General features: G+C 35.9%; 1 protein-coding gene across 1 annotated transcript; it reads left to right on the top strand.

The window, feature by feature from the left end:
• Positions 1 to 3887: 3887 nt before the first annotated feature.
• Positions 3888 to 24984, top strand: WDR63 (WD repeat domain 63). Its single transcript, XM_029959684.1, has 22 exons — positions 3888 to 4013; positions 4214 to 4252; positions 6857 to 7038; positions 7588 to 7692; positions 8523 to 8663; positions 10063 to 10262; positions 10520 to 10636; positions 11316 to 11506; positions 12427 to 12551; positions 12652 to 12741; positions 13172 to 13288; positions 15474 to 15602; positions 17502 to 17557; positions 18969 to 19077; positions 19824 to 19911; positions 20573 to 20703; positions 21516 to 21579; positions 21963 to 22093; positions 22707 to 22911; positions 23324 to 23415; positions 24092 to 24225; positions 24788 to 24984. The coding sequence occupies exons 1-22, from the start codon at positions 3908 to 3910 to the stop codon at positions 24792 to 24794; spliced, it is 2559 nt and encodes an 852-aa protein (XP_029815544.1). The 5' UTR covers positions 3888 to 3907; the 3' UTR covers positions 24795 to 24984.
• The last annotated feature ends 400 nt before the right edge of the window (positions 24985 to 25384 follow it).

The raw sequence follows: 25384 nt of genomic DNA, 5'->3' as shown, positions 1-25384 counted from the left end.
AAAAAAAACAAGTAGCACATGTTTTTGATCATTTCCTTGTCATGCTTTTGTAAAGTGGACATGCATTTCATTCTTCCAAATTATAGTAAATTACAGCTCTAAATTAGAAATGCACACAAACTTGACCTTAAATCATCCAATTAGGCAACTAATTAATCATTCTGTGTCCTCAAATCAGACAGCATCTTTTGTAGTACTAATAGCTAATTAACTTTCCCCTTTTGCAGTACCTAGCAACTTCATGGGTTTGTTTTATAACTGTAAATGTTTCAGTACATTAAATTATTAGGAGAACACTCTGAACTTATTTTTTCTCTTAAGCCTAATGTTCAAAATATTACAGCCAACTGTAAATAAATTAGTCTGTAAAATGTCAAACAAAGTTGCCAAATATTTACTCAGGTTTTATCAATTAAATAATGTAACACTGTGTTCCACTGAAATACTGCTGAAAAATTAGACTGAACATATTTAATGAATTCTTAGTATAGTTATTTTTTAAAAATAAAATATATGGCAATATTTATGGCGATTGATTTTGCACTTTTAAAATTTTCAAATTATGTTAATTTAAATGTTGCTTCCAACCTCTTCTCAATCACAGAATCATGAATTTACATAAGCATAATGGAAATACATAATATATTTGCATGTTTCTGAACAAGTACATGTATTAGAGTCCTTTCTAAATAAGCAATATAGAAATATCCCTTAGAGGATACGAACTAATCATAGATTAAAGAATTAATTTCTTGGTCATATTTTCAGACAGTCCACTAATATAGACCCTGATTTTTTTTCATGGCTATGTTGATAGTATTTGGTACTCTGTGCAAAAACTTAGTGAAAAAACCAAACCCCTGAAATAAGAGGTAACTTCTGAAAATACTAACATTTAACTTACGCATTAGAACTTTTGTTCCTTTATTTCTTCCCTGGAAGAGGAGGGGTGTAAAAGGTTGCTCTTCAGTACCCATTTTAAAGTTCTCAATGTGTGTTGGTTTCCTGAAGGGAGCACCTGGGGGTTACCATGTTCCTGCGTAAAAAACAGCTTTGCATATATACTTACTAAATGGCTGTGGGCCTGATTATGCTTTCAGAGAAGTTTCTAGAAGCTCTGCCTTTGCTTTCTCTGGAGGCCTTACATGTTTCCTAACCACTGACAATCATGTGCCCACAGGATGGCAAATGGGCAGAAGTGATATGGTATTAGGGATATTGTAAAAGGAGATAATTGCTTTTGTACTTTTCTATCTGCTTTCCAGCTGGGGAGGTCCTGTGCATCCCAGAGGAAACTACAAACAGCCCCATTGATTGCTGTATTCGTTTGCAATCCTTAAACAGGGGTACTTTTCATATTAACATATGCAAATACACACACCAGTCACTGACACCAGCTTCACCACCACTGCCCTTATCTACAGTGCTGCATGTACCTCTGTACCTCATTCTTCCAAAGAAGGAGGAGAACTGATTCCTAGGAGACAATTTTCAAAAGTTTTAACTGTTTTTATAAGTAAAATATACTTGAAGTCAGTTGAAGGAAAAGGGATGTTTTTACTTGCAGGTTGCTTTGCTAAATATAGGCATGTGACTTATCTCAGCCTTCTCAGTGTTTCCTCCATTCAAATGACTTAGGGTTTAGGATACTCAGAGGAACTCACTCAAAATTTCCAAACCAGCTTTGTAGCGGTGGATAATTATGAAATGGTGAAGTAAGAAATTGTGACCGGAATATATATGAGAAGGTTTATATTGTCCTTCAACTAATTTCTAAAACAGCTGTTTTCTCTTCCTCTTCTGGAAGGCTTCTCTTACACAGAGGCATAAAGGTTGGTTCAAATTAGAGTAGTCACAGAATCCATTTATAAAATGGGTCACAATTTTTGTATGTAAAATAGACAAGAAATTGGATAAGAAATAGCTTTGTGTCTTTTTTGCTTTTTAAATAAGGAAAAATTAGTCTCTTTTAACCATCTGAATTGACATGCACTCTAAGTGAGGTAGGCCTAAGTGTTTCAGAACTATAAACTAAGCATATTGTTCAGTGTAGAGGCTCCTTTGAAAGATTATAACCATGAAAATATATTGAATATTACACAAAAATATATTAACAGTGTTTCTAGTCCTGTATTTGATGAAAAGACTATGAAAATGAGGGCAGTAAAAACTTCTAACTTTCTCCTTACATTCATTATATATGACTTGTGGGGGTTTTAACTTTCCAAAAACATCATCCTGTGCAAGGCAAATGTTTCAGAATTCTGAAACATTAATTTGTTTTGCCTTGGTATTGTCATTGCTTTTTGGAAGAAGCAGAAGATCAAATTGCTACAGTTCTTCAAACAGATTAATGAAGGGAGCTGCATTTGCCATAATCAAGAGAGATTAAATAACAGAGAAATGCACTAACATACCATGGATGAAGCTTGTCATCTGTGATCTGCAAAATCCAGTATGATACAGAAAAGAGTCTGAGGATTTATAGAGTACATTTTCTATTTTGATTGGAGTGAAAAAGAAAAATGCATAACTATAATACAAATATCAGACTCTGCTCCCATCAAACAGCAAAATTTATCTTGAATTCATGGGAGGTTAACATTTATCCCAAACCCAGACTATACAACTAGGCAATCCATGGCCTATATCTTGCTATCAATGGCCATCCTCAAACTAAAATTCATATTGGAGGCTAAAATTATGCTGCTCGCTTCTGGAGTATTCGAGAATTTGGTCACAAAAGAGCGAAACTGTTTCTCAGCCAGGGTATGCCACTGAAATCGAGAATGCACAGACCATGGCGTGTTTGTTTCAGCACTTACACTATTTTAGGCTATTCATAAGGAAACTGTCAAGACAGAACATTTATTTTATAAACTCACATTTTCACCTTTAGTGTCTTGAAGTAATTGTGCTGTTCACGTGCACGGGCAGACAGGCTGTAGCTCCTGCAAGAGATCATCAGAAGTAGTTATATCATCCAGAGTTCTTGAAGGTGCTGTCTCTTTCTGTCCTGTAAGTGCATCTACTTTCCTCTTGTTAGTGTTAAAATTGTAATAGCATGCAAATACTGTAGGTGCTTTGTAGACATTTAAAAAAATTCTTCCTCTCCCACTCAGTTTACAGGTTTAAAAAGTGTGAACATGGAAGAGGCAGGACACAAAGTGAGAGCCCCATTGTCCTCATCCTGGCTGAACACCTTTGGCTGTTCAGTCATATCATCCAACAATTTTCAATACCTCTAAGAGAATTTGGGCCATCCCGATTTAGCTGTTCTGTCAGCTGCTATATGAACATCTCCCACATGATGGTGCTGTCCGGTCTGTACAGCAGGCAGGCTGAACTGCATTTCGTTCTTGCCTTGGAACTGAGCCTTTCCTGCTCAACTGTTCTAATCATTTTTCTAGATACTGGGAAGAAGGAGAGTAAATGAAACAGGAGTAGCCTGCTATGCAGTATCGTCTCCAGTTGTGTGGTTGCTACATGTAATTATGCATACATCTTTCTGAGTTTGTCCTCCACAGACCTACACTGAAAAATAAACTGGAAATAGAAATGCTTTGTGCAGCTGAGTAATGATTTACACTTAAGGACATTGGGACAAACATTTGTAACAGGTAAATTTTCACCCACGCTTTTCCCACTGTAGCTCAGGTCCTTAGCTTTTGTAAGGGAAACCCCTCTCCTCATTTAACCTGGACAGATGAACTCTTTCCATCTATTAGATAAAAATACAGCTTATGATTTAAAATTATGAAACATACCTTTAGCTGCATATGAAAATATTACTATAATGATAAGCTACATAAAATCATGAACCAAATGTTCACTCATACAAGGTATATTCTATTGTCTATTTAAAATTATTGATGATATGTATCTTTCTCCAGAGAAATCTGGAAAAATGTCAGAAAATCTCGCATCCAGCAAAGGTCCAAAAACCTCAGCAAAGAAACAGAAAGGTGGAAACAAAGCTAAGGAATCCTCAAAAGGAAAAGGAAAACAGCTTGGTATGTAAAGTACAGCAATAATGGAACAAGCAGCAATCTGGTCTCCCACGAAAGCTACTTTAATTATTTTGGCCCCATGCATTAAAAAAAATTAGAATATGCTGGTTTTTATACGTAACCAAGAGAGCTACAATTACTGGTTATAATTTTGTAACCAACATAAAGAACATTACTGATAACACCATGTCATTATATTTCAGATGAAAAAGATGAAGCTGATCTTTCTATGGCCAGTATAGGTAAGTGCTATGATGACTGTGCTTTAAAGTAGTAGTTCTGGAATACTCAAGGCATTTTGAAGCTTCAGTGTTACTAATGCCAGGGAATAATAAGGAAAGTTTTGAGTTTTTTAAGAATGAGAAAAATTACAAACTATGAAGAAACACAGCTATTGCAGTAGTGATTATAGTGGCTCTCTGAGTAGGAAACAGATATGGGTTTGTAGAGGAGGTTTTTATCTTGAGTTGAGACGAGTTGGGATCACAAGAAAATTACAGGGTGCAAAATCTTTGCATTTAGTAATAGTTAAGCAATTGAAAGAAAAACATGAAATATGTTTATAATTTTTTAATCTTTGATCTTTGTCAAATCATTATTAAATTTGGTGAGAAGATGATTTTAATATATCACTTGTGGTTTTTTATCATAGGTGCCAATAGACATTGATTAGCATAATTTGTTTTGCAGGGGAAAAAATTCACCACTTAAAAGTCAGAAGATATCAAGCATTTGTTTTGACTTATGTGCAAGAAAAGTTCAGTTTTAAGCATAGCCATAGTTAAGAGCTAAAAATATGTAATTATTTGAACGTAAATATATTCTTTTTTTCTTAGACATCAAATTATTTTCAGTGGGTTTTTATTTTTCATATTTCTGGTTGGATTTTACTTCTGACCTAATTTGTGCAATTTTTCCTCAGATATAACTTAAATTGATGTCAATGTAAAATTTATCTATGGTTTACAGGAACAGCCCGAAGGGCTGTCTTATTAATTGGCCTGTACAGTACAGCTTTTATTGTTAAAAGCTAAAACAATGTGGCAAACAAGGAATACACAAACTAGTTAATTTTAAAAGAAATTGTAAATAACTTGTTTTCTTACATAATCCTCTGAACACATGGGTGGAAGTGAAAACTGCACTCTGATTAACATCACTGAAATGGCTAAGCTGCAGTTAATAAAAATGCACAAAAAGCGATCCCTCAGATGATTTATGTGTTCCTTTATAAAAATGTACTTTCAGTGTTCCAGGAGATACTTAGTCAGTAAGACAGAATTGTACCTCCACCTACTGGCAAATAAGGTTAGAGCTCTAATAGCTAAACTACTGCTAGAAACGTGTTGCTAAAGCAGGACAATAACACTAGTGTAAGCAGACAGTGTCTGTGCAGGATTTAAACTGCATGCATGGTATCTTCTTAGCATAAGACCTGTAAGTGTTCTTTGCTTCTCCTTAGAGTTTCTTGGTTCTTTGTGAAGTTCTCATAGCACTAAGAACTGCTGACTTACAAATTATACAAGTACAATTTACTATTAGAAAAACAATGTGAAGCCTATGATCAGATATTACACACCTTTTACTGGAAAGGAGTATTCAATAAAAATGTTTACAATAATAAGAATTCCAGTATCAGCTCCTTATATTACAGATTCTGTTAAAAATCATATTCTGTAATATAGATTTTTAGTTCCATGGACTAAAAGGTGTACCTATTTTATTTTTGTTCATTACTCTGTTTTTTAACTTGGACTTACAGCAATAGAGCACTGGAAAAAATAGACTATCTTTTAGTCTGTTTCCTCTTGTAGTGATGTCTGTTCTATTTTTGCTCAACTTTAATGCATTCTTGTATTGTTTCATTTGACACTGAAACCTACATCTCCTTAAAAATATTTTTTTTTAGCACTAGCATTTGTGCACAAGGCTGTATAGACAATTCAGCATTTAAAAAAAACTAACATCATACAAGCTTCTTGAATGAACAACCATTACTCCTGGTTAGGATTTTTGAGGTCTGGTATAAGCAACAGTGAGTTTGGACCAGATGACTTCAAGGTCTTTCCCAGTCAACATCCTTATGATTTTGTATTTTCTGGAAGCACCCACACAGAAATCCTGGAACTCTCCAAGATATCAAAAAGGAAAGACATGGAATATTGATTACAGCTTGTAAGGAAAGTGAACAAATGGACTGTGCATGCTACAAACAGATTGTATGTGCTACAAAATGACTAGTGAACACTAAGTAATCCATACTTGGCATAGTGTAGCCATGTACCAGAAACATCATGCATGTAATTAATTTTAGTGATGACCACAGCAGAGCAGATGCAGTGGAGTAGCAGCATTGAAAGATTTTAAAGGATAAATGTCAGATTCATCCAGCATTATGCATTATGCGATAGGATTGTGCAGAGATTTAGCTCCCCAAATAACAGAGATTAAGGAGGATTTATCATTTTGTCAGTCTTTGTTGGCTTAGGTTAGAGATGACTTCTCAAAACACGCTGACACAGCTGGTCATAATCATCATTTAGGTATATGAACTTCTCTTTAAGTCATACACAGAGGAAAAACACTAGAGGTGCTGGGAATTAAGAAAAACCCAAAAAATTCATACCAGGAAAATTATATTCATTAAGTATGAAACGTTGTGTATTTTAAAAGATTAATAAAATGTAACATAATTTGTATTCTGCCTTCCAAAATACTGAGAATGCAGCTGAGTGATTCAAAGGCATTCTGCTATAAACAGTAAAGACACAGACTTATCGAAGTATATGTGTGTGCTTAAACAACACTCTAAACTGTTTATCAAGCAACTTTGCTTTCTTTCATAGGCCACCCAGAAATCTTTCCTTTAGTTTTGACTACAAAGACCCAAGAAATTTTTAATTGCCGAGTTGATGAAGATGTCACAGAAGAAAATTGTTTCAAAATTATTAAAAAAGAAGATATCATTCAGGACCTGGAAACAAGAGCTAACATTTCTGATTTCTACCCTGTCAAAAAAGTTATCCTAGTATGTAGCTTATTTCATTCTCACTTTAAGACTTCATGCTCTCAGAGTGTATATTCTTCAAGGGAAAAGGTCTGCCCTTCTTTGACTCTGTGTAAATACACTAATGCTGTAACATCTGAATGCTATAGGTCATGGACCACTGTCAACTCAAAGTTTCTCATGGCTCTCCATGAACTTTTTTTTTTGCTGACTTTGATTGAAAATATGCTAAAAGTAACATAAATACTATTAGTTTTGATTCTGTGAACTGGCAGAGCTTCACATACTTGGCTTCCCCTAATTCATGGCCTATTTATTGAGAATCATTAAAACAGTTTCTTTTCTGTTTAATGCTCTGTATGAAAGATTAGATTTGTCCCAGACTTATTTTTATTACAAAATAAAATCCATCTGTTCTTTTCAATTAGCACATGAAATTCACTGTTAAGACCACAAAATTAACCTAAGATACTAAATTAACACTAGTGGTAGCTGTTCCAGTCACAGCGTCATGTTTGTTTTGAATGTTATTTGTTTTCAGTTTTCCACTAATTGTTTTAATTAAAATAGGACTATCCAGGGGAAGAACTTTTGGTAGTTTTTGATGCAAAGTTCCAGTACGGACAAAACTTTTACATTGTTGCTTCTGAGGAAGCCAAGGAAAACCTTGTAAAGGTAAAATCCAAGTATACCACAGCATTGTTCTATCTATGAATATTTCAGAATCTAGTCTCAAACATATACTTCAGGAATTATATTGTAATCATAAGCATCTGATGTTTCTCTAATGGGTAATCTGAGCATGGAAAAATATGTGTATCACTGTAAAAATATCTTTTATACTGAGAAGGGCTGAATTAAATTTTTGTATTTTACTTCAGACGGCCAGTATTACCCCCATTGCTACATTTTTATCTTAAGTATTAATTTTCTTTGCCAAGACTCAGATTTCTCAGACATAAAAATAAAGGACAATATATTATCTTCAAATAAATATTATACTTATTTTTCACAATATGGAGGGATATATAGTCTTCAAATCATACATTAAAATGTTCTTGATTTCTAAATAGCCCTAGATACATAGAACATTTCCCTTGTGCACTATAGGAGAAGGTTTATAGGAAGATTATATAATTTTTCAACATGAGTTTGTCATCCGGCATCAGGAAATCAGGAGAAGTAGCAATGAAGAAAATTCAACTGCAGTTCCAGCAGAAAATCAGTATAAATTCTTTTTATATAAAAGTGTTTTGCTTTCAAGACAAGAGTCTCTGTTTAGTAGTTAAATATTAAACATGTAACATTTATTGGAAAATTCTAATGCACAAATGAATGGGACCTAATCCAACCCTGCCCAGGGGCACAGTATAGCCAGACTCACTGCATTGAGACAAAAGTAAAGAATGTGTGAATGAAGACTGAAAACTGGGTTTCTAGTTCATACTTACATTTCAGTAATAAATTTTTGGAAAAGTAACATTTGTCACTATTTGATGTCACAGCCTCAAACTGCAGAAGAAGAAAAAGAAGAAGATAGAGAGGAAGTTCTGGATCCTTTTAAGCCTCTTGTCCCCAGACCCTGGGTTTCTCTTGGCAGCGAAAAGGAAGTTGAAGAAGAATCTGTTAAAGACAATGTTACAAAGGTCAGAATTAAGAGATGTTAGTCAATCAAATAAATATAAAACCCCCAAATATATTTTAAGTTCCTTAAAAACAAAAAGTCAGGAAGCTGGAAGTTGTGATCCTAGTTTTGCTTGAGGTCTTTCAAGAAAACCAACAAAGAGAGAGAAACAGAGAAATAGCTTCACTTTTAACAAAAACTGAAAGTGCTGTAGAAACTTTCTTTTTAGACTCTGTTCTCTTTTAGTCCTGCAACTAAGGCATGTGAGACTGCATTGAACATAACTACTTTTTAAGGTATAAGTTCAAAGGTCCTTATCCTCTTTGGTCATTGGCACCTCTGCTGCTTTTTGTTTAATTTACAGTGTGGTCAGATTACAAATTGAGTTACTGCTCTGTATCCTTGAAGCTCAGTGAACTCTGTTTCATTCCATGGATGGCATTTAAGTAGCATGCAACACTTTTAAGTGTTACTGACTACAAATATTACAAGCTGACTTTACAGAAGGACATATTTGATTAATTACACCTACAGATTATACTGAGAAAATTATATGTCCAAAAAGTAGATCTGCTTACAGCTTTCACCTAACTTGTGATGTGCGGGGCATCTGTAAGCATCTAACTGTCCATCAGTGATTTTTACTCAATACCTAAATCCCTGCTCAGGAGAGACTGGCTAAGTTTTGATAGTTTTCAGAAACTGGACATCTTGATTATACTTAAAAAGATGTCTGATTGTTCTAAAGCTAATTCACAGTCACCAAATTTAACACATTGACAGTCCAAGTGTTCTGTATTCTACATTGCTAGCAAGGTCCACTCGAAAAGTGCTGTGAATCCAAGACAAAGCAATACCTTTCTACTGCCTGAAATCAAGTGCCTACTTCTCTTTGTGGGTGGAAGTCAAGCCACATCCCTTCTTCCTAGTTCTCACTATAAGGAAATTCCTCACTCAAATTTTTGTGAATCTTCTTCAGAGTACTTTTCTCTCCCTAGGTAGTGCAAGGAAAGCTGAAATACCTCACCCAAATTGAGAGTTCCGCTAAGAGGGAAGGGCAGAGAAGTTAGGTCTTGGAAGCCTAATTTAGTATTACATAAGGCTTTCTACAAATTAATCCTTCAATTAAACATGAGACTTTGATATTGCATGAATTAGAAAATGTATTTCTCTTATTCTACTAGAAGTTATCCAAAAATGTTACAGCAACTTCTTGTTTTAGAAATACAAACCTGTGTTCTATTACATATGTAGGTTATTTCTAAGAGCACTTCAGAATTTCAAAATGCAGAAATATAAGTTAACTCAGCACAGAAATCATCAATAGAACTAATTTTATGATGATATGAATGCTGCCATTTTACAGAATGTTTTTACAAAAACATTCTCTTCTACTAACCATGGAAATACATCTTTTCCAGATTAAATTCAAGATTTCTCGAGTACGCAGGAAGTTTGGTGCTCCAATTGCATTTGCTGATAAGAACGCTTCACATGAAACAGACAGTTACGTTGAATGCACCTCTTATGAAGACAAAACTTTCAGTATTAAAATGCTTGAAAAAGATGTGGGGGTGCAAATAGTTCCAAAAGTAAGAGAAGCTAGTACTCAGACAAAATGGTAAGTATGAGAAAATATTTACAAGTTTATTTATTAAGCTATGCCCTGTTTCCTAACTAAAATTCTGGAGTTAGTTGCAAACTGATTAATTAATAGAACAAAATGGGATGCTCTGTTTGCATCTTCCTTCTTCCACTCTTTTCCAAAGAGTTTCTAGAAAAAAATAATACATTTAGTTTTTAATTTCACACACTACATGGGTTTCTGTCTCTGAAATGGTTTCTGTACTTACATTCAAATTTATTCCAACTGGTTAGGACCTATCCAAAAAATGCAGCCACGCAGTATTGTCCTAGGGAGTTCTCAGAGGAAGAGAAAGCAGAGAGTCTGTCATCTGAGAGGCTGAAAGAATTTCTTACATCAGTACACTTAAGGTAAAATTACTGCAGCAATACCCTTAAAGGCTACCTGAAATAATACAGAATACAAGCAAGTACTCTTGTCTGAGTGGATCATTGCTCTAGTCAAATACCAATTTTACTTTTTGTTTCTATGCACTTTTTTCCCTTGTTTATTATTGTAATACTAACATATTAATTTCATAGTTAATTAAAATTAATTAATTATTAAGTAATTAATAATAATAGTTAAACATTACATAAATTCTATGCCATATAAATATGAATTATTGTTTTAAATAGATATTAAACTGCTAAAGTTAATAGTGATACATCTTTTCAAATAAACTGCAAAGCTGATCTTTCAAACACTGCTCACTCAAGCAGAGGGTTATGCAGTGAGCAAAGGTGCAGTCCTACCCATGACTATGTCCTCAGTCATGGGACAAGTCCCACTTACAGTTTTTGCACAAGAATTGGGCTGTACTTGGTGCACACAGAACTAGAGTTAAATTCTTGGTACGATGTCTATTTCTATTTAAACATAAGAGGGTTTCCTTGCAGCGATGCATCACTGATGAATTAAGTTTTTAACTACTGTGGTCACAATTTTGTGTAAAACAAAAGCTGCCTCTTTACAGAAATTTTTGTGATTCTGTTACCGAGTAGGCACATCTGGATTATTGAAGCGTTAACTGTTCTTTCCACAAAACAGAGTGGAAATTGCATTGCAGCAAAATGAAATTATGAATGCTTTTTTTGATGACTGGAAGGCCCTAGCAGAAGACAAAAGCAGTTCTGATGGCAAGCCAGATGTTTACCTTAAAGCACACCAATCATTTACCAACCTGCAGTACCTCAAGGACAGAACCATTAGCTGCGTTTGCTGGCATCCCATGGCTTCTGGTAAAGCAGTTACAATGCTCATTTGAGTCTTCAATGACGGGTATTATATGAGAGCTAAAAAACATGCATCTTTCATAAAATTAATCAGCTTTCAAATTTAAAAACAAATCAAAACTAATTTAGTATACCTGTCAGAATTGCTGATTTGAGATGAAATGAAAAATGAGAGACAAATTCTTTGTAGAATTCAGGCAGGAGATAGGCCATGCAAAGTCCTTCACACTAATGTATGAGTGGAGATCATAGGAAAGAGAAATTTCTCCCTTATGAGGCTCACTCAAGCAGGGCTGCAACTGTGCCGAGTGCTTCCGATGGCTCTGCATACCACTGTCCTTCTCCCCAAGGCTGGCTCTTGTAGCACCCTTAACACTTGTGAGGAATGTTACAGCCACGATGGGACGTGGCTCTGATGAGTGCCAGGGAGCATCACAAGACATATTAAATGTCAACTCCTGCCCCCTGCTGTGGATTATTGTTCTACACAGCCAGACTAAAGCCCCACTTAAGTTCTATGTAAATGCCCCCGCTGCACTACTAGCCAACACTGAAGCCTGTGTAGAAAATTAACTGGGCTACAAAAGATTTGGTTTCAGGATGGGTGGCCAGGACTATATGCCTGTCACATCATTTCAGGTGCAGTATTACACTACTGAGGAGCAGCAGCAAAAAAAGCTGAATTTTATCTTGATACTTAGGTTCTATGACTCATTGTTAAATAACTTCATCTTAAGTAACAAAAATAGTTTCTTCAAAGCTGATCTGAAAGAAAAAAAAACATGGTTGGTTTGTTTTGGGGTTTTTATTTTGCTTTTTTTTGCACTATCTTCAGAAGGTATAAATATAAGTCACTCAGAATAATTAACAGTGTGTTGAAACTTGAATTGTGTCTTTTGAGAAAATTAATTTTTTTTCTCATTCAGGGATTATAGCAGTGTCAGCAAGAGAGCAGCTTTCTTATGAAGAGCAAATTAAACTTTCTAAAAAATCACGGCTGCACCGATCAGTAATACTTTTTTGGAGTTTTTCTGACCCTATCCACCCCCAGGTATTTAATCAAGACTTTTAAATATGCCAAGTGTTTAAATAACAAGAAAAACAAACGGTGTGACTGTATTTCTCAACTACCTTGTTTTTCTTCTTTGTAGTTAATATTGGAGTGTCTTGAAGACATTTACTGCTTCCAGTTCAGTCCAAGTGATCCAAATATCGTTGCTGGTGGTTGCACCAATGGACAGGTGTTAATTCACTGTTTAAAAATAAAATTGGATATTTCTGTATTTTCTTACAGGATGAAAATAAGGGTGAAGAGATGTACTCAACATCTATAGTAATATATAGGGACAGAAGACAGATGTCACAGACTCTTAGAAGCTCTCTTATCCTGGACTGAAGCTATGCCTGGTTATTCCATAGCTAAACCATTATTGTATGATGCTTCTTTGTAGTACTGATAAATAGGTCAAGTTGTAAAGACTTTTTTTTTTGAGACAAGTGTAGCCTTTCAATTGATTGCATCAGACTAAAGAGAAAATACTTTAAAGACTTTATAAATTCTAGCGCAAAGAGAGAATTTCTTATTTTTCCCTGAACCTCCATGATTTGGAAAAAAATTAGTATTAATATACAGGATGAAATAATTTGTATTATACTCATTTCTCGTTGTAGGTTGTACTGTGGGATATTTCTCAATATGGAGAGAAACTGCAAATTGAAAAACCTGTTGCTGATGAAGTCGTCGACTCAGACAGTGAGGCGACAGCAGTGGCAGAAGTGGCAACTAAGGTAAGTCCAGGGGTGATGGTTGGATTGTGCTTTATAGGGACCCGAGGAGATTCATCTGTGGGTCCTCAGGAAGCTGGCAGATGAAATTGCTAAGCCACTATCCATCATTTTTGAAAAATCATGGCTGTCAGGATGACTGGAAAAAGGGAAATATAACCACCATTTTAAAAAAGGGTAAAGCAGACCAGTGAGTCTCACCTTTACGTCAGGCAAGATCACAGAGCAGATTCTCCTGGAAAGTATGCTAAGGCACATGGAAAACAAAGAAATTATTGGTAACAGCCAACATGGCTTTACAAAGGGAAAATTATGCCTAACAAATTTGGTGATCTTCTATAATGGGGCTACAGCATTGGTGGACAGGGGCAGAGGAACTGACATCGTCTACTTGGACTTAATGCAAAGCATTTGACACTGACCCACATGACATCTTGTCTCTAAATTGAAGAGACATGAATTTGGTGGATGGACCATTTGGTGGATAAAGAACTGACGGGATGGCCACATGCAGAGTTGTGGTCAACAGCCTCTTGTCCACATGGAGATCAGTGAGGAGTGGTGTCCCTCAGGGGTCAGTACTGGGGCCAATCCTGTTCAACATCTTTCTCAGGGACATGGACAGTGGGATCGAGGGCACCCTCAACAAGTTTGCTGCTGATGATGCCAACTTGTGTGGAGCAGTCAATATGCTGGAGGGAAAGGGTGGGACATCCAGAGGGACCTTGACAGGTGGACTGATCCAAACCTCATGTAGTTCAACAAAGTGAAGTGCAAGGTCCTACACCTGGGTTGTGGCAACCCCAGACAAACCTACAGGATGGGCAGAGAAGTGACTGAGAGCAGCCCTGCAGAGAAGGATTTGCATGATGGTTGATTAAAAACATGAGCCGGCAGTGTGTGCTCACAGCCCAGAAAGCCAACAGGATCCTGGGCTGCATCAAAAGTTGTGTGGCCAGCAGGTTGAAGGAGGCGATTTTCCTCCTCTATTCTGCTCTTGGGAGACTCCACCCAGAGTACTGCATCCAGCTCTAGTGTGCCCAACATAAGAAGGACAAGGAGCTGTTGGAGCAAGTCCAAAGAAGGGCCATCAAGTTGATAAGAGGACTGAAGCACTGCCCTATAAAGACAGGCTGAGAAATTTGGGGCTGTTCAGCCTCGAGAAGAAAAAGCAACCTTCCAGTATCTGCAGGGGGCCTACAGGGAAGCTGGAGAGGGACTCTGTGATGGGACAAGGAGTAATGGGCACAAATTGAAAGAGGGGAAATTTAGGTTAGATATTAGGAAGAAATTTTTTACTGTAAGGGTAGTGAGACACTGGAACAGGTTGTCCAGGGACATTGCAAATGCCCCAACCCTGGCAGTGTTCAAAGCCAGGTTGGATAAGGCTTGAGCAAACTGGTCTAGTGGGAGGTGTCCCTGCCCATAGCAAGGGGTGCTGGCACTAGATGATCTATAAGGCCCATTCCAACCCTTTAACATCCTACGATTCTATGAAATTGAGATAGCAGATATTAATATGGTAAATGCTTCCATTGTAAATATATTGCAGTGAAGGAAAAATGGGTGAAGGTATCCTGATTCAAAAGAGAGGAGTAGATAATCTTTGCAGATAATCTTTTGAGAGACTAGAAAGGATAAGAAATCTGATGAGTTCATGAAATAAAACCATTATCACAATACAATTTCTATCTGATTAGTACAGCTTAATAGCTTTACTGCATTTTGTGTGACTTAGGCTTCTATTCTCTAATGGGCACCAACATACTCTCTGCTCTTGCCTTACGAAGCCTATCAAATACAGAGATATCGTTACTGAATGCAATACTGAAAAGTATGTTTATGGATAGAGAAAAGGTAGCTTGGAAGAGAACAAGATTTCAGTGGAAGAAGATAATAAAGAGGATAATCAGAAGAGAGACCTAAGAGCAGAGGAGAAACTAATAAGTGAATGTGTGCGTGCCCGTGGAGGTATGCTGGAATTGTTTTTGGAGCTTCATATCCAAAGGCCTGTTTTGATACTTTCTTTTTTTTTTTTCCCTAAAGGAAGGTATTAGACCCCTTGAAAGTTCTATAAACTGATCTGAAATACGTGAAGCAGCATTAACAGAATGCAAAGTAATGTTTTTCTGTTTGATAGATCTACTATTTGTAAATACACTGATAACTCTTTTTAAAACATTTCTAGCCATCACCTATGCAAGTCCAGCAGAGTAGCACAGAGCCACCTCTAGTGAAATACTGTGCAGTCTCTTCCAGAGAGTATAGTCACAAAAAACCAGTAACAGATATACAATGGCTGCCACATCATTCTGAGGTGAGTTTAAAAATCCACTTTTCTTCTTTTTATTATTTTCCTAATGTACTACCTCAGAAATCCTTGTGTAAACTCAGGAGAAAATATTAAAGCGTCAATTATTTGTAATAGCCTTCATTATTTCTCACTGCATTTAGTAAATATTAAAAATCTGATGTCTCTTGTCCTGTTATGCTTTACAACCGTGCTGGGTTCTCGGTCTGGCATAAATCTGCTCATACTGAAAAAAATTTCTGCAACTTTACTGAAAATTATAATTCAAAATTTTAATAAGCCTTCCACATGTAAAATGTGTTAAATTTCTACTACGAAGAATCTAGCCTGTCACCAAAAAATTCTGAGAAATAACTTCAATTACCTAAGTATCTGGGTACCCAAGAATGGTGGTGTTGTGGTTGCCTTCATTGTTCAAGGTGTATTCAAAATATTCATTTTCTGTGATGGTTTTAAAGCTCCATAGTACTTAGGGTCTTTGTAGTTAAAGGGTCCAACACTATTATAGGAGTACTGGATGCTCAATTACCATCAAAGTGTTGCAAATGGTTGCTAAATTAATTTGAAATGCAAATGTAGTCAAATGTAGTGATCAAATAATGACAGTGGAAAAACAGGCCAAGAGGAAGAAAACTGAAATCTTTAAAAGGTTTATGCAGATTTTTAAGACTTTTTAAGGATACTGCAGTCCTTAGCAACATTACCAGAAAAGTGAGGAAAAGGGTACACATATGTCATAAAAAGAAAGCTGATATGACTGTTCATTATTATTTTATGCTACAGTAATACCCATGGGATACTAATCAGTACCAGATGTAAAACATGTGGAAAGGGATTGGATAGCAGACATTGTTGTGGTTTTTGTTGTTTGGGTGGGGTTTTTTTAGTCAAGATTTAGACTGAGAAAGCTGTTTTCATGTTCGTCTGGGATAACAGATACAGGAAACCCTGCTTAATAAATAACACTGACTAAGGAATCACTTTATCAGTATTTAGCAACACGTACTGAGACATACTTTTTGTTACATAAACATGGAATATGTATCAGCCTTTGCACGGCAGAGCAGTTTTTATGGCACAGTTCCTAAAATCAGGAGTTTTATAATTATATATTAATAAAAAATTATTCAAAGTTATATCCAGAACCTAATTCAGCTCTGCCTGGTTGCAAGACTACCATTATCACTTCAGGTAGACAAATTCATGCATGAAAATTAGAGTAGGCCTAACTTACCATAAAAAATAAAAAAAGTGTACCTGAAATTTTGCTACATGGTTGATAATTACAGTTTTAGCCAAAATATATATTTTTCATACACTGGAAATTATATTTGATCAGAGTTCAGCCTATAATAACTTGGTACTCTTGACATCTTTCCTTTATTTTTCTGAGTAACTAAAATTAATTTGGAATAAGCCAATAACTACTTGGTAAATGATAAGTAGTATAAAACCTGCAGAACCCCACACATACAAACTAAACTATTAGTAATTAACATTTGAAAGGATCACTACCATCCCACAGCAAGGTCAAGCCAAGTGGGAAATAAATTTCTCAATGGTTAGCTCTTTGGTTAATCTGCATAAAAGAAGTTACAAAAATGGCAAACTAAGGAGGGCCTGACTTGCAGTGGTGCCAGTAAGTATTTATCCTGCTCAGTTAATTTAGAATTTTAGGTGTGTATCAGGCAAAGCTGATATCAGTTCACTTGAAGTACATTTGTAAAATAGCTTGACTTTATAACTGCAAATTAATAAGTCCTGATTTTCAAACTCTACCCAAGCAGAAACAGGAAATTAATTTCTAGTAACCTGTTTTATGTGTTGAAGTACTTACGTGGCAGAGTGTGGTTTTTGTCTCTCATCTTCTTCTTTCCCTGTAATAATTATTACTGTTATTTTCAGGACAACCAAAACAGAGGTGAAAATTGCCTGCAGCTTGTAACCTGCTCCCCTGATTGGTATGTACAACATATACTCTACAAGATGTCTTCCAGTTGCCTTTGGAAAGCTTTATGGAGCATAATCCATGATTTAACTAGCACACTTCTGGATTCCTATCAGCATATCCTGAGTAGCTGAAATTTTGTATGCAGAAGACAAGCACTTTGCATTCTTGTCCTTTACAGTAATGGCATTAAGAAAATGGCATTAAGAAAAACCTTGCACGTATACATTTATATTCTGTGTATACCAGAAGAGTGTTGATCATATATGCATTTGCCTGGAAAGCTACACCTCTACACTTACATTTGATTGTGTGACATGCACAAAAAACTGTTGAAAGATTCTAAGTCCACAAAAATACTGTAAACTATATTTAAACTTGGAGACTTAGCTGGCAAAATTATTCTGTATGAATCTCCTCTTTTGTGGACTGAATAGTCATGATCGTTATAACCAAATATTATCCTGTGTAAAGGCCTGGTAAGGAGACAGAATGCAAAAAATAGAAGTAAATGTTTAGCTTTCATGATGTCAAAAGGCTTGAGGCTTCAACACTGCATGGCTGGGCTCAATCATGTACTTGTTAGTTACATCAAAGGGAGAGTCAGAGAGAGCAAAATTTGATAATGATGCAAAGTTATTTTTCCTAATCAAATAACAGAGAAGACTTTGAAGAATTAAATTAGAAGAAAGATCGAAAATACTCTTGTTAGTAAGTTTACAGTGTAACGCAAGTAATACACATAGAAGAAATTATTTTAACTACTCACACACAAGGGTTTCAAATTGAAAGTACTTACCCAAAATAATAACAGGGAAGTCACTGTAATGTCATGCTTGAAGAGCATGGGTCACTGAGCAACTTCTGTTAGAAAAGGGAAGGAGATGTCAGCAATGAGAAAAGTTATCATTGGCTATATCAAATCTCTGAATGAATGTCCAGAATAGAGCGAAAGGAACAATCAGAAGGCTGAAAACTCCAATGAGATGACAGATACAAGTGAGTGGGACCATTTGCCTTGAATGTCAGCAAATAAATTCGTACACACAAAAATTGAGACTGATCTTTGATTTGGATTACTAGATTACCTGCTACACAGTTCTGTCTAGTTCTCTCAGCCTCCAGGAATTTCACCCAGGTAGTGCCAGTAAGTTCACCCAGTAACTGTCCATAAGCAAACTCTATTAACAATATTTAACTACTTTGGTATAATTAACTGATGAAATGGGGAAAAAAGAAATATATTTCATCATAACAAAAGAAGTAATTAAGTATCTAGCATTTGTCTGCTTCTCAAAGCCTCTATTGTTATGTAAGGTTTGAAGATGAAAGGTTAAAAAAACCTCCAAACTTTAAAATGTGTGGAAAATTGCATCTGACCTCAAAATAAAACCATAGAATAACATTATACAATTATTTTGCAGCTCAATATTATTTTGGGATATTCCAGCCATTGAACATCGTGAAAAAACTTCATCTGGTGTTCCAGATACTTCTAAGCATTTAGATCTCTCATGGAAACCTCTCATAAAGGTAGTGTACACAAATATAGAACATAGGGATCAAGTGAAAATGTAGATATGGCCAGAACTCCATAGAAATGTTGTATTTTCCTTCCCAACTCTAATTTTTTCAGCAAATTGATTTCCTTGTGATTTTCCTTCTGATTATGAAATTAAATACTTCAACATTCCTTTGAAATTTCAATAAAAAGCATTTTTAAAAGCTAATTCATGAGAAACAGCGTGACTGCTTCTAAAAAACTGCAGTAGGTGCAAAAGTAGGTGTGTAACTAGTGTAAGTTCCTGTCAGCCTTTTCAGCAGCTCTGCTGTCTGTCTCAGTGGGTCCCAAATAGTGAAACATGGTCAAACCATACTTACTAGCAAAACAACATTCAGTCTCATGAAAATGGTCAAAGCAGTTTGTGAAAAAAGTGAGGCTGAGAATAGCATTAAGTTAAAAAAAAATAATTATAATTTTAGGTGTGCTGATCTGTGCTGTTCAGAATAGCTGCAACTGGTACAGTTGTTGAACAAGCATGACCACTGGAGCTGGGCTGGGGTATTTTTGCTAGAAACAAAGCAAAATTCTTACAGGAGAAGGATAACACAAAGAGCATTTTATCCATGCTTGTATGTGAGGCAGCAAATACTGTTTGTGGAGTATTACAAACACACTGCAAACTGGAAAGACCTATTCCATTATAGTAGAAAAAATTTAGACTTACACCTCAAAGATCTGACAAAATATTTTAGCAAATGCACTTTTTTCTGAACAGATAAGTCTGGATGAAGGGGATACCAACACAGAGTATGGTCCCATCAGAATTATCTTAAGGGAACTGCATTATCGTTACAAAACCTCAGGTAATAGTTTTATTACACCTTATGTTTTTAATAAGCTTGTATTTCAGTATATACATAATAAAAGCTGAGCAACAAAATGTTGTATAGCTAAAAACATCTGGGGAAAAATGTTTCTTAAATATACTGGTGTTCAAAGTGCAACCTGCATGTACTGACTACACAGATAAGCACATGTATTGAATCCAAACCGAGCAGCTCTGCATACACAGTAACTCCACCTGCTTTCACTCAAAAGCCTGTGCAAGTCCCCCACACAACCTCTTTATCCCTCAAACAGCATGTCCTTTGCAGCCATTACAGAAAACTATTTTTAGACATAATCCATTCCCTGTTAGCTCCTGGTTGCAGCAGCTACGAGTGATGGATAAGGGCAGTTCCCATGGAGACACTGATGCTGTGTAAAACTGGGGAAGAACGGGGTGGTGCTATGCTAAGTAGTTGTCTGGGTATGGGAAGGACTGACTTCAGAGCAGCTGCAGCAAAGGGCAGATTCCACTAGGAAACAGTTAACCTATAGAACTGCTGTTTTACCTGTCAGTCTTTCTTCATCTCTCCTCTTGAAATTCCCATTAACCACGAACTACCTTTAGAAGACAAAGGATTTGCTTGGTCTGATAAATTCCTGTGTTTAACAAATAGATGTAACCATCTTGTTTTCCAGGGAAGGCAAAATCTCTGAGTGCAGTAAGAGCACCTGCCAAAGAGAGCCCATATACAGAGATGAGTAGTTCTTCAAGCAAAAATCTAGAAGTGTTAGAGAATATATCCGCCAACTTTTTTGTTGGAAATGAAGTAAGTGAAAATAATATATTACCAAGGAAAATGTTAATCTGAGGTATCTGAAAGACTGAACAATTAAATAACAGGGTTTTCACAAATGTATAGGCTTGCATGTTTTCTTCAGGTGTAACTGAAAAGATCTTTCTGAACATGCCACATTTTACTTCCATTTTAATGCTTTTAGTTACATGCTTTAAAAAAATAATAAACTTCCAATACGTGGTAGACTATGAACCCTTATTTCAAGGGCAGAATTAGAAGACATTTCCAAAATATGTTGAGCTTATTAGGAACCAAACAGTATTTCCTTATTCCAGAATGCATAAGATTAGTAGTATTTTTTTAGTGTTTTCCCGATTGTCAGGTGTAAACACTAATACTACAGTTTCCCCCCAACTTAATTTTACTTTAAGAAGTCCCAGATGTTCACAGCCCTTCACCTACCCTAGAAAATTAAAAAAATCTTTCCCAGTTTTGAGTTCATATGGAAATGAAAATTTGGCTTCTAGCTACCTTTTTGCTTCCAGTCACATTTTCCTCAAATACTGGAGCAAAGCATGAACTAGAAAAACCAGGCCCCTAATTCTGCAGGAAGGACTGCTTACATATATGATGGTAAGTAAAGCTGTTTTGGCAATACGTAACCGAAAAATGGTGATGCAAAATTTTTATGTGTTTTCAGTCATCGGCTGCGAATTCAGGTTTTAATTTACTCGGATCATATTTAATGATGGTTATAATTAAGTAAAGTTAGAAACAAGTAACTTTGATAAAAGCCACTAAGCTCTAACATTAGCATTTACTTGGTTTTTCTGGCATTACAGGATGGAGTAATTGTTTATTCTGACTGGAAAATGAAAATTGATACTAATTCGGCAAAACCAGTTAGTAAGTTCAAGTTTCTCAATACCTGTTTAAACTTTACTATATCACTAGCTTTAAAATATTTGCATCTATACTCTGTCTTTTTAAGGTTCTTGCTCATCAGCTCTAATAGTCTGTCTCACTGATGACAATCGGATTTAGCAGGACACCCTCAAAAGTGCAAGCAGTTTAGCTGGCATGACAGAATAGCACAACCCTCTCTAGTCTCACACAGTGCATCACTATGCACCTATTGTCACAAATCATGGAAATAATTAGATTTGCAGTAATTCCAATTCCTGTACCTTATGAGTAATAGTATCTTCAAAGCCTATGCTGGGTCCTGCACTCTTGTTTCTTGATCACTAAGGCACAAGTTACAAGCAACTGCCTTTTTCATCCATTAGGTCAGCAGCAGACTCAGAAATACAGCCTTCACACTGAAACTATCAACACTCTTCAGAGATCTCCATTTTTTGAAGACACCTTCCTAAGCATTGGGGGCCAGAATTTTGCCATTTGGAAAGAAGGGGTTACAGTAAGTTACTTTAACACAGCTGTAACATAATTCATAGATATACAAGACAGAACTATAACAGACTCTGAGTCTGTATTTTCAGAAATGTTTGTAAGTCACAAAGCTTCATAGTTTAGAAACGAATCAGGTATAAAAGAAGCTTCTATAAAAAAGACCTTCAATTCTAACCTTGTAAAAACTGTAGCTTCTCAACTATTTATTTCTGCTGCTAGGGAAACCAAAGAATAAAGGAAACGTGTACTTAACAAGTCTGAAGAAGTTGTATTTTAGGACGAAATTTTTTCATCATGTGAAGACAAAAAACCATGGTTTTTTTTTACAGTTCCTCTTATGTAGGAGTCCAGGTTAACTGCACCTAACAAAATCTCCAGACCACAGGTTTTAACAGCAGATAGACAGATTACCTTAATAGACTGGAAGTGACATAGCAGGTTTTTTACTTCCCCATAATTCTGTTTATCTGCAAAAGGTGATACAAATTTTGTCGTTGACAAAAGTTTTGTAATAAGATCATTTAAATTGTGAGCATACTCCAATGACAGGAGATCTGAAGGGGTGAATTGATACCACTGTTTGATTGTTGGATCTATCTTTGTTTTCACAAAAAATTAAGAATGGACCAATCCTTCAGTCAAGCTGCTCTGCAGGAAGATACACTGCAGGACAATGGTCCTTAGCAAGACCAGGAGTTTTCTTCATTGGCAGAGATGATGGAAATCTAGATATTTGGGACTTACTGAAGAAAACTCATGAGCCATCTCATTTCCAGAACATCTCCAAATCAGTCATCACTTTCATCAGCCCCTGGACTGCCTCACGTATGTTGATGGTGATTGCACTTTATTGTGCTACCCTGTTTGCAAACTGGCCCGTGACTCCAAAGCACATAAATCTTATTACAAACTCTCTTATATAAGTACACACTTCCACTAATTTAACACTGTACATACAAAACTGCATACATCAGTTCTAAGTGTACTATCACAGCATAAAAGCAACTGAAAACATTTAACTAAGAAAGAAAAAGTCTGATAAAAAAAAAAAACTTTAAAGGGAATTTCATTTGTTAATAAAATAAGAGAGAAATAAGGCTGCCTTTTTTGCTGCAGTGAACAATAAGCCAAAATGACCAGAACAAAAATGAACCCTCTGTAGATTGTATTTGGGTGGAGGTTCATGTTGCTGTTGAAATTTGGATTGTTTATATGTTTTTTGTCAAATATCTTTCAGCGGAGCAGCATTTTTTAGCTGTTTCTGACAATCTTGGAGTACTGCATGTTTTGGAAATCTGTCAAACACTAAGTCATCCTTCGAGTAATGAGGTTGGTAAGAATTTTTATTAATCTCTGACACTTTATCCTGAAAACTCCCAACAGAGAAACAAGCCTGCCTGGAAAAAGTTGCCTTCAAATGATGGCAATCAATTTGAGATCAGAATGGCCATATTCTCCAAAGATCACCTGTAGCAAAGCTGGCTTTGCACAGAGCCCACATAGGAGTCAACTAAAGGAAACCTCAGTGACATTTGGTAGAATTCCACTGCTCCAACCTCGCTACATGAAAACTTCAGCATTTTTTGCCACATCCATAAAATGACACCTGGTTTCATGCATTAAAACAATGCTATAGAGTTCATAGTAATGTAAATATACTGAATTCCTTTTTCTTTACACCTTCTTGTCCAAATTTGCGTCCACTTTTTCCCTTTAAATTTAGTACTTCAATTTACATGTCTTCATATCTGGTTCTAGCTTAGTGAAAGCACATTTTGCAAACTGTTCCTAGCATTCCCACTCATTCACGTGCTTTTGAAATAAGCACTATCTGTACCATGTCTGAAGTTGTTCACATCTTTATATTGTTTTGCTGCAAATTATTGAGATAAATAGAGATATTTATATTCCCAATATAGATAAACTAATAATACTGTTCAGATCATCAGCCATAGATCTGTGTCTTTGGGCATGTAATGACTCTTGTTTGTCATTGTGTTAACAGCATGCCAATGTACTTGATTTCTTTGAAAGAGAAGTCAAATACCTGAAGTACTGTGAACAAGAGTTTCAAGAGTATCAAAAGTTTCAAGCCAAAACAGAACTGAAATGGAGCTGGAGGCACAGAGAGAGAAAACAGTATGTTGTATTTAGAATTAAGAAAATTTTCTTTGGGTCTTTAAAACGCATCTGTTTTGCTAGACAGGATTTCCCCTAATATTTTCAAAAAATCAGTATGGATGTAATTAGAATAGCTTAGCAGCTCTTTATTTCATATTTACAGTTCTTAAGAATGGAAAAAATGGTCCTAGTTCATGTAAGTGCAGTTCTTGGTCAAGCAAAACCCCTGCAAGAGCATTAAAGCCTATGGACATTTAACAACTATAAATTTGCTTTTCATTTTACATCAGTTACTCATTCAGAAAGTTACATTTTTGCCAACTTCCCTATAAACATTGCTCCTTCAAGCAGGGATGACTCCAACCTCCTGTTCTTTACTCACATAAGGATTTTGCCTATACATTCTTTGGTAAATGGTGTAACAATACTAACTTAACTAAATTTCTTTGGTTGATTGCTGTAGCCCCAGGTGATGCCTGTTTTCATTAATTTGTGACAGCACTGACACAACCCACTGGAAAGCAATGGGGTTGCATACAGGTTTCAAAGCTTAACGGTGTGGTGTGTGTTTTTCCTTCAGAGTATGACTACTCTATAGAAAACAAGAGATGGAGGAGCAAGAAAACTGTGTTTCTGGACCTGGAGAAGCAGATAATATTGGATTTAGAGACAAGAAACACTTCCCTCACTGGATACTTAGAGCCCATTATCACCTTTAGAACCAGTGAGCTTTTTATTTGAAGACCTCTATTTCAGCAGAACCTGTTTAGCTTTGGAAATAAAGAATCTTGCAGTTGGAGATTGTTGTTTCTTAACTTCATCTGTTTGTTTACTCAGTGTGGTTAAAGTACCATTGTTTTGGGCACACTTCCCCCACTATTTTTCATTAATACAGTTATAATGAATATTCTGTTTAAATAATAGTTTCAAAGTTCTGTCTGTCAGGACTCTCAGAGGTCTTTCCCAACCTAGTCACTTCTGTGAATCTGAACCACTTTTACTTGCTGTCATCAGAATTACAAAAGAATTGTTACTTAATCCTGGCAAATGCTTACACACAGGAAACCAAATCCATTAAAATATATTCTTCCCTCAAAGAAATCAGTATTATTTAGAACAAACAGCTTTTACCAAGCACACTGTGGCTGTGCATTTCTGTCAAAAGACAGTTATTCCT

Source organism: Manacus vitellinus, unplaced genomic scaffold (genome assembly GCF_001715985.3).
Source record: "Manacus vitellinus isolate BGI_N305 unplaced genomic scaffold, ASM171598v3 scaffold_21_pilon, whole genome shotgun sequence".
In the NCBI taxonomy this organism is placed as follows: Eukaryota; Metazoa; Chordata; class Aves; order Passeriformes; family Pipridae; genus Manacus; species Manacus vitellinus.
Note: the sequence above shows the minus strand (reverse complement) of the source record. Positions and strands in the feature narration are given on the sequence as shown.